We start from the raw sequence: 11028 nt of genomic DNA, 5'->3' as shown, positions 1-11028 counted from the left end.
AGAACATTTTACAAGGTAAAACGCATATTGGCTCAGCGGGATGGTCACAATAGACTAGAGTATTTGACTCCTTTTTGGGGGGAACCTGCTAAAAAATCTACTTGGGATAATGGATCAAGTTTGAAATCCAAAGCTCAAAATACATTAAAAATAGACCTCTCGTTAAGGTCAATCACTTTGTAATTATAATGATATCGTAGAATTTGTATAGATATGTAGTCAGTTTTTTGTCATGGAGGTTTAAAAATGTTTGTAAATATTAAGTTTTGTTGTGTACTAGTAAGTTGATAATGTGATATAATTGCTTGTATTGTTTGTGATCATAAAGTTAATTTAATCATTTAAAGAAATCTTCAATGCTTCTTTGAAATTATTTGTTGATGTTTTGATCCCTTATACGGTGTTCAATTTTATAATATCTAAAAAACAGTTTTCACCTTTCCACATTTCTAATATTAAAATTTGAAACTTAAACACACACTTACGTATATCCTATTACAATCTGTGTTCTATTTCTTCCATTTCTTTACAGTTTTCATTTATACACTCATATTCAGTAGTTCATTCATTTTTGTGTAGCTTTAAGTATAGATAGTTACATTTATAATAATTATGTTCTTTTGATCTGAAATGTCCCAACCAGCGGTGCCTTCTCGTATTGATTTATTGAGGGTTTTTTTGTAGTTATTTCCCATTAATATGTGGTGTTATATACTTTTGCTCTCATAGTGGTGTTACCAAAAAACGTCTATAGTGTATTTATTAGGGCATCTTACTATTGGTTGCGGGTATAAACATAAACATTGTGTTTGATTTATGTTAATTCTCGACTACTGTACTTGTTTCTTTAGACTTTCATATACATATTGATACTTATAAAATGTGTTTATGTGAATCAGATTGTAAGTGCCAATATGAAATTATTCACTTTCTACCTAATGTGTCATAAAGTATTCATTTACTCCTGCTAAGGTTATACATTATGTTATGGTTAGTATGTTGTTTAGAAGTTGATGAAAGCTACGTTGTTTTTGTTTTAAGGACACTGTGAATATTATTATGTCACGTTAGAAGCACATTTAATATATGTCATAATATTGTCCTTAAGTGCATGTTTCTTGACACTGAATGTTATTTTTTGTTGCATTTTGATCATACAGAGTTGTTTTAAGCGTGGAATATTTCTCCTGCTATTATGTGTTGTCTGTTTTAAATGTGCCAGTATTTGATGTTTTGGACTTGATTGAAGTGATTGCCTGTATATTTGTTGAATGTATGTCGTCTTTAGAAAGGATCCTTTCATTGAAATTTATGTTTTGTGCGAGTAATTGAGGCAATAGGGCCATCATTTCAGTTGATTCCTGGTACATTAATTAATTATATTGTTAAATATATTGTGTTTATTGAGGCACCCCAGATCTGCATCTCGCCAAAGTTTGGGACAAATTTTAATTAGGGGGAGATGATGTGTATTCGGGCAATCTGGGGTTGCTCTTCGTTCAGAGTATATCGGTGTAAAACCGTTACAATATTAGTCTGTCGTAAATTTAGGTAATAAAAGACGTGGGTTTCTGAATTCTATTCTTTTTCGCAAAATAATTAATGTATAACAACATGTACAAAAAGTTATATATTAGATATCATCTTTTATAGATATGAATCAAATCACAGTCCGATTGGTTGTCATCACAAAAAAAGTAAAAAAAAATAAAATAAAGCAAGTTTGGCAAATAACGGTTTAAACCAAGTGACCTTTTCTTAATTGATTATGTAAAATATCATATAATTATATCATATTTCGATACGAATAAATCACAGTTAGCGTATTATCACATGACGAAGCTCGTAAACGATCATGGATGGAACAATTAGCAAAACACTCTATACGACACAATTGCCATTTTCGGCGGTATGAAATAAAAATTACCTTATTTTATTATTCTTTATCAGAAACATCGTTATTATATGATGATGAATCATCTTCACTTTCATCACCGTCATCATCATCTTCTTCATTATCGATTATCGAGACCTTGACATATGCTATCTGGTAACTGGGGCCAATCATACGACACAATTGTATAGCCTAGCCATTGTCTTTCAATCGCCACGTTTTTTCTGTTGGAACAAGCTCACATGGCACTGCGTGATAAGCATGTTTCCAGACGTATGTGACATAATTTTGTTGTGAAGTGCTGGTCTTTACGACGGTTAAAAGCGATGGGTCGAATCTAGATAGCTTAGATAAAGTCTGCACTGAGCTCCTTGGAACATACTTTGACATAAACACAAATTATCGGACATCGTCTTGTCAACACTGTCAATACTAGGCTTTCTGAAAAGGGCACATTCTGAAAAGGGCACATACAAATGATTCTGTGTCTGTAACCGTTTCGTTTTCTTCTTAATGGGAAAGACCTAGCTGGTAGAAAGCATCCAAATATCGCGTAAACTTCATTGCAAGTTAACAGGAAGTTCTCTACAGACTGCTTTACCAAGATGACTGCTTAGCTAAGTGGCACTGATATATTTCCTTTTGTTGTTTCCAACATTCATCAAAAGTGGAACATTATATGTCTCGGCATAAAACAATAACAATACTAAAATATAAGTATCTGAACCACGAAGAACAATGTTCGGTTTATTTTCATGCTCTGTGCAATGTTTGATGTACCAAACTGATCTGGTGTCGGCCTGTTCATTGGTGCATTTCAAATCTGCAATTCGTGTGTACTGTACTTTTCCGGAATGGTTTTGATGACGAAAGCAGCAGTCAGAAAATACAAAATAGAATTTGCTGAATGTATGAAGAACTTAGCATCTACATAAATGACGTCTGTTTTTGTTGAGGAGTGTTTGCAATTTTACTTGATACCTATTATTTGTCATTTTCGATTGGTCTGTCTTTATTATGTACCTATCAATGAGTGAAAGTGTCAATTGAACCGGTGTTAAAGGATATCTGAATACCCTCTTCAAATCGACGTACATTTCAATAACCGAACATATCTCTAGAACATCTCAGCTCTTTCAATTTATTGCCCTTTGTAGTTACATTAGAGGAAGCAGATGCTGATTTGGCTACATTCTTCTTTTTCCTGCGCTTTATTGCATTCTTAATTCTCGATGCATCCTTAAAACATCCTTGTTTGAACTATTCCATTTATTGCTCCCCTCTCTACATTACGTGTGTTATATCTTCAGCTACGTATTTTGGCATTGACTTTCCGTTTGAGATGCAGTACATTTCATCATTACTGACATCTACGCTAGGCTTTTAAGATTTTTTTGGTCACGTCTTACCCTCGACGGCCTAGTTTCCTGTCCCATGTCTTTCTTTGAGTTATTTCCAGCCTTATCGAGCATAATAAATACTATTTTACTCCTTGCGGAATGCGTCCCACCATTCATCCTCTTCGAGCAGATAGTAAAGAACTGCATGAATAGTGTGATTCCTTTTTTTTGAAGCTGCATCCCAATTCATATTCTGTTCAAGTGCACGGTCCACTGGAGTTCTTGAACACGGTTATTATGTCCTTTTTATAGCACCTTTTTATAGCACCCTAACGTATCTCTTATTTCAGGATGACATTCATCCATGTTCAATAGATCAAAATGGTACTGTACCATACATCTTGAATAGTCTATACTGACTATTGCATACTATTCCAATTTTGCAAAGTATACTGTTTGAACGGATTGATAAATAATGATTACTTAGTTAAAACTACTCTCAGTTCATTTAAATCAAAAAATAATTTTACATGCGAACGTTCAACTGAGGCAAAACAATCACCGGCAAACTGATATTCGCCGAGTTATGCAAATAATCGCGGAAACACTGTACTAATGTGCTACTATAAAAAGTAACATATCTATTAAATTGTCTTTGAACTAATTAATTCTATCGTAATGTTTGATACTGTTTTGATAGAAAACGTGTACGTATTACGCATGCGCGTAACTAACATCTGCATTTTTCACCGGGGATGAGCAAAAAAAGTCACGTGACCACAAATGCGCGAGAGTTCGTTCAAATGACATAGCGCAAAAAAGAATGCATTGTTTTGTCTTTCGATCGGTGTATTGGTCACCATTCATGTCTGCATAGTTTCCGAGAACACTTCGATACAAATTGTGTCCATGAATGCAAACGCACGTAGGTAGTGTTAAAATGTCACATATTAAGATATATTGCCACATTTTTTCAATTGTTTTGACTTTCAGTTGTTCAATAATGGCTTTTATTTGTTTTATGAATATTTTTTGCGATGCAATTTGTACAAACAATTGCATTTTCTGAAGAATTTAAATTTGGCAAACGCACGTTGGCATTTTCATAAGGCAAACGCAATTAGTCTACCTAAAATGACAAACGCACGTAGGCATCTTATATAATAATAATAATAATAATAATAATAATAATAATAATAATAATAATAATAATAATAATAATAATGAGTTATCGTATATGTCGAAAGCTTTTAAAACTTTTTATTCTTTTTTATATCCATAACTATTGCTGTAAGATTTTTAAATTTATATTTAATTATTATTATGATCATAATGCTTACGGTCATATGCATAAGGGAAAGTGAAACGCTTTATGTCGTTTTACTTAGCTAGATAAGCCATCTTTTAAGATTTTAATAAGCGTTTGTTTGCACGAGACGTATTTTTTTAAGAAAATGCCTTTACAGATGATATTCTTTTAACAAACTACAATTTGTGTAATATATTTTGCGAAGTAAATCAAGTGGCGCTTAATTAATGAATGACAGTGTCTATTTCAGTGATGTCATTTGTTTGCCACGTTTGTGGGAATGCGTTGAAAACAACATGGGGGCTGAAATTACATGAGCGCCGCCATGACGGTGTAAAAGCATTTACATGCTGTTAGAAACAGTTATACACAACGGAGAGCTTGACGCGCCATATGTAAGTGTATTCTAGTATTAAAAAATGCTGATATTATTCTTATTTATTCTATATTATTCTATAATTAAGCAATTATCTACCAGTCACAAGCTCAGGCGTTTTATTAAAGGTAACCAAAATATTGCAATAACAAGTATTTTAATTACATACTTTTAAAGGCATACATGTATTTATACAGGTGCACCACACATGGATCCAATCAGAATTTCTGTGCCAGAAATGCATGCAGGAGGTCACCACACATACGTACCTGAACAGGCATTGGCGAGGAGAAGATGGCACGACACGTTATACGTGCGACATGTGTGGGATTTCAATGGAGGAGAAATAGACCTGAAGGCTCATATGGACGGCCATACTGGCGAGAAATCATACCAGTGCGCTGAATGTGGGAAATGTTATCGGCATAGAAGTAGATTGTGCAAGCAAAAGTTATTAAACACACCAAATAAAACATCAAGTTTTAGATAATAAGTATCTTTCATGGCCGTGAGTGCAAGGTTCATCCCAATCCGAACATAGAGTGTATTGCGGAAGCGGGGTTTACCGTGTTTCCGCAAAACACCCTGCGAGAGGGGTGGGATGAACCCTCTTACACGAGCGGCGATGATCCTGGAAAAACCTGGAAATCTTTTGTGCGTAGTGAATATAATGCGCGTATAGATTTGTAAAAATTCGTGGTTGTTATGGATATGCGTGCAGTGATTCAGATTATGTTAATGTTATGATTAAATATTTATAGTTCTAAAAAGAGGACAGCGTTATTTCTTGAATGGAGCGCAAAAACTTTTCTATTGCTCCATTTGAAGCGAGAAATAATCAATTTTGATTTTAAAATTGCCACGAGACAATGTTTCCATGATGCTACAAACGACAGTCGTCAACAAGGGAGGTAGTTGTGTGATGACGATTGAAAAAATGAATTCCATACGGGTACTTGTTTTATCTTGGCCCTTGCCAAATTTGTAGGTCAACTTATCTGATGTGGAAGAAAGTAGAATCTCAAGCAGATCATAACAAAAGTATTGTTTATTAATTAATCGTTATGTTATTTGATTACTTATCTTTGATTTTATCTGATTATCTGTAATCGCTTTTATTGTCAATCATTTTATTCGATGTATAAAACTAATCTTTGATATACAGTTATAGAATAAATGAAGAACATTTCCATTATAATGTCTTTATTTCTGTAAAACAGCACTTATACATACAGTTCAACGAGTATTTTCAGTGATATAAACATTGTTCCGGGTAGAGCATACATTGTCATTGTATCATCGCAATATCATTTTATGGTTATCATTATCACAATATCTGTCATTAACAATTATCATGACAGTATTATCATCACAACAGGAAGAATGGTTTAATAAAAGGTTAAAAAAAATAAAGATGTTTAAATCATGTTCAAATTAAACGTTTATCCCCATGCGATCTGTTACAAGCATCTTAGGATCGTTGCGTCTGGCCCGCTCCCACCACACACCAATAGTTCCCTTCTGTAATGCATTTCTGTTTATCAAAACAGTCCCGTACTGTACTGTACTCCGACTCTTTGTATCAAACGTGTGGTTCCTGAAATGTGACAATACAACAGCTGTTCGAAATGTCCGAGATAAACATTTAACAAGCATTGTTAAGTTAGTTAAGTTTGTTGGATGAGACTTTGTTCGAGAACTCATATTTCCCGCAACACTCCCGCATAATATCGTGTCAATGTTTGTTACGTATCATAAATTTATATAACTTTCATTATGATGGATATTTAATAATAAAGCGGATAAATATCTTCAATTAAAGGCTAACGAAATATTCGTTTGCTCCTTATTATAAGATGAGCAAAAAGTCACGTGACCACAAATGCAAACGCCAGTAGTATTTTGGCTCGATTGATCGTCAATCAAGGTAAGTTTCTTATCGATATTTTTGTTATACGCGAGAGTTCGTTCAAATGACATAGCGCAAAAAAGAATGCATTGTTTTGTCTTTCGATCGGTGTATTGGTCACCTTTCATGTCTGCATAGTTTCCGAGAACACTTCGATACAAATTGTGTCCATGAATGCAAACGCTCGTAGGTAGTGTTAAAATGTCACATATTTTGATAAATTGCCACATTTTATTCAAATGTTTGTTTTTCAGTTGTTCAATAATTGTTTTTAATTGCTTTATGAATACTTTGTGCGATGCAATATATACAAAAATGCATTTTCTGAAGTATTTCAAATTTGGCAAACGTACGTAGTCTACCTAAAATGGCAAACGCACGTAGGCATCTTATAATAAGGAGCAAACGAATATTTCGTTAGCCTTTAATTGAAGATATTTATCCGCTTTATTATTAAATATCCATCATAATGAAAGTTATATAAATTTATGATACGTAACAAACATTGATACGATATTATGCGGGAGTGTTGCGGGAAATATGAGTTCTCGAACAAAGTCTCATCCAACAAACTTAACTAACTTAACAATGCTTGTTAAATGTTTATCTCGAACATTTCGAACAGCTGTTGTATTGTCACATTTCAGGAACCACACGTTTGATACAAAGAGTCGGAGTACAGTACAGTACGGGACTGTTTTGATAAACAGAAATGCATTACAGAAGGGAACTATTGGTGTGTGCTGGGAGCGGGCCAGACGCAACGATCCTAAGATGCTTGTAACAGATCGCATGGGGATAAACGTTTAATTTGAACATAATTTAAACATCTTTATTTTTTTTAACCTTTTATTAAACCATTCTTCCTGTTGTGATGATAATACTGTCATGATAATTGTTAATGACAGATATTGTGATAATGATAACCATAAAATGATATTGCGATGATACAATGACAATGTATGCTCTACCCGAAACAATGTTTATATCACTGAAAATACTCTTTGAACTGTATGTATAAGTGCTGTTTAACAGAAATAAAGACATTATAATGGAAATGTTCTTCATTTATTCTATAACTGTATATCTAAGATTAGTTTTATACATTGAATAAAATGATTGACAATAAAAGCGATCACAGATAATCAGATAAAATCAAAGATAAGTAATCAAATAACATAACGATTAATTAATAAACAATACTTTTGTTATGATCTGCTTGAGATTCTACTTTCTTCCACATCAGATAAGTTGACCTAAAAATTTGGCAAGGGCCAAGATAAAACAAGTACCCGTATGGAATTCATTTTTTCAATCGTCATCACACAACTACCTCCCTTGTTGACGACTGTCGTTTGTAGCATCATGGAAACATTGTCTCGTGGCAATTTTAAAATCAAAATTGATTATTTCTCGCTTCAAATGGAGCAATAGAAAAGTTTTCGCGCTCCATTCAAGAAATAACGCTGTCCTCTTTTTAGAACTATAAATATTTAATCATAACATTAACATAATCTGAATCACTGCACGCATATCCATAACAACCACGAATTTTTACAAATCTATACGCGCATTATATTCACTACGCACAAAAGATTTCCAGGTTTTTCCAGGATCATCGCCGCTCGTGTAAGACAGGTTCATCCCACCCCTCTCGCAGGGTGTTTTGCGGAAACACGGTAAACCCCGCTTCCGCAATACACTCTATGTTCGGATTGGGATGAACCTTGCACTCACGGCCATGAAAGATACTTATTATCTAAAATTTGATGTTTTATTTGGTGTGTTTAATAACTTTTGCTTGCACAATCAACTTCTATGCCGATAACATTTCCCACATTCAGCGCACTGGTATGATTTCTCGCCAGTATGGCCGTCCATATGAGCCTTCAGGTCTATTTCTCCTCCATTGAAATCCCACACATGTCGCACGTATAACGTGTCGTGCCATCTTCTCCTCGCCAATGCCTGTTCAGGTACGTATGTGTGGTGACCTCCTGCATGCATTTCTGGCACAGAAATTCTTATTGGATCCATGTGTGGTGCACCTGTATAAATACATGTATGCCTTTAAAAGTATGTAATTAAAATACTTGTAATTGCAATATTTTGGTTACCTTAAATAAAAACGCCTGAGCTTGTGACTGGTAGATAATTGCTTAATTATAGAATACTATAGAATAAATAAGAATAATATCAGCATTTTTTAATACTAGAATACACTTACATATGGCGCGTCAAGCTCTCCGTTGTGTATAACTGTTTCTAACAGCATGTAAATGCTTTTACACCGTCATGGCGGCGCTCATGTAATTTCAGCCCCCATGTTGTTTTCAACGCATTCCTCGAACGTGGCAAACAAATGACATCACTGAAATAGACACTGTCATTCATTAATTAAGCGCCACTTGATTTACTTCGCAAAATATATTACACAAATTGTAGTTTGTTAAAAGAATATCATCTGTAAAGGCATTTTCATAAAAAAATACGTCTCGTGCAAACAAACGCTTATTAAAATCTTAAAAGATGGCTGATCTAGCTAAGTAAAACGACATAAAGCGTTTCACTTTCCCTTATGCATATGACCGTAAGCATTATGATCATAATAATAATTAAATATAAATTTAAAAATCTTACAGCAATAGTTATGGATATAAAAAAGAATAAAAAGTTTTAAAAGCTTTCGACATATACGATAACTCATTATTATTATTATTATTATTATTATTATATAAGATGCCTACGTGCGTTTGTCATTTTAGGTAGACTAATTGCGTTTGCCTTATGAAAATGCCAACGTGCGTTTGCCAAATTTAAATTCTTCAGAAAATGCAATTGTTTGTACAAATTGCATCGCAAAAAATATTCATAAAACAAATAAAAGCCATTATTGAACAACTGAAAGTCAAAACAATTGAAAAAATGTGGCAATATATCTTAATATGTGACATTTTAACACTACCTACGTGCGTTTGCATTCATGGACACAATTTGTATCGAAGTGTTCTCGGAAACTATGCAGACATGAATGGTGACCAATACACCGATCGAAAGACAAAACAATGCATTCTTTTTTGCGCTATGTCATTTGAACGAACTCTCGCGTATAAAAAAAAATATCGATAAGAAACTTACCTTGATTGACGATCAATCGAGCCAAAATACTACTTGCGTTTGCATTTGTGGTCACGTGACTTTTTTGCTCATCCCCGGTGATACTAGATAGTGTACATACTCAACATTGAAGTGCGACGTTGTTTTTACATTGAAGAACGTACGACGTTGGTTCAATATTGGAATCCGATGTTGTTTCAGCGCTGTTTCAACGTTGTTGTGCCTACTGCTTCACATTTATGTTTAGAAAAATGCTTCAAATGTTCACATTTGACTTATTACAGGTATTAATAACTTCAATGTTAACATTTGTTATGTTGCATAAATATTCTGTTTTAAATATAATTGGCATTCGAACCGATTCAGGGGCCGGGGGGGGGGGCACGGGCACGGACCCTTGTGTCCCCGCTTGAACCGCCACCAAAATGTTTCTGATTCATTCATTTGTAACTAATTGGCTTGTAGTTGATTTTTTTAAATTCTTTTTCTATCAAAATTGCGAACTGATATGAAGCTAGTATGAGGATATGATTATTGATCATACACGAATTATAAACTAGTTGGATGAAGAAACATATGAACTTGATAGCTGTTATAAATGATGGAGATAATGTGATAATTATAGCGAATGTGATTTTGATAATTTATCTACTGCAAAATACAAACTGTGTCATTAAACTCATATTTGTTTTGCGCTCATTTTACATCGTATGGGTTTAAGTATTTCAGTGTTGACTGCTCAGATAGAACGACGCTGCATACAATAACCAATGTTGACCAAACCAAACGGCATGGATATTTATCACGGTTGTTTATTTATCTTCGGATGGAATTTTCTTTTAAAAGGTATTAGTTTTGAACAATAACTATACATTTATTAACATATAACAATGTAACTATACATTTATTTCCATAAAACAATGTTTTCTTCGTACTTTGTAATTTATAACGTTTTCATAACTTATATGTTAACAAAAAATATCACTGTACAATTTTACAGTTTAAGGTAAATGGTACTATAATGCCAAAATGTCTTGTCTTGTTTTGTAACCTTAGGAATTTGTACGATTGTATTGGTCGAAT

General features: G+C 33.7%; 1 protein-coding gene across 1 annotated transcript in view; it reads left to right on the top strand.

Moving 5' to 3' along the window:
- The first annotated feature begins 10649 nt into the window (after positions 1-10649).
- The window catches only part of LOC128236148 (uncharacterized), an 80967-nt gene continuing 80588 nt past the window's right edge, over positions 10650-11028 (top strand). Inside the window, exon 1 of the mRNA XM_052951018.1 lies at positions 10650-10791. Coding sequence (XP_052806978.1) covers positions 10716-10791 — 76 coding nt within the window. The 5' untranslated portion in view covers positions 10650-10715. The remainder of the gene's footprint in view (positions 10792-11028) is intronic.

The sequence above is a fragment of the Mya arenaria genome, chromosome 5 (assembly GCF_026914265.1).
Source record: "Mya arenaria isolate MELC-2E11 chromosome 5, ASM2691426v1".
Taxonomy (NCBI): domain Eukaryota; kingdom Metazoa; phylum Mollusca; class Bivalvia; order Myida; family Myidae; genus Mya; species Mya arenaria.
This window is presented reverse-complemented; position numbering and strand designations above follow the sequence as displayed.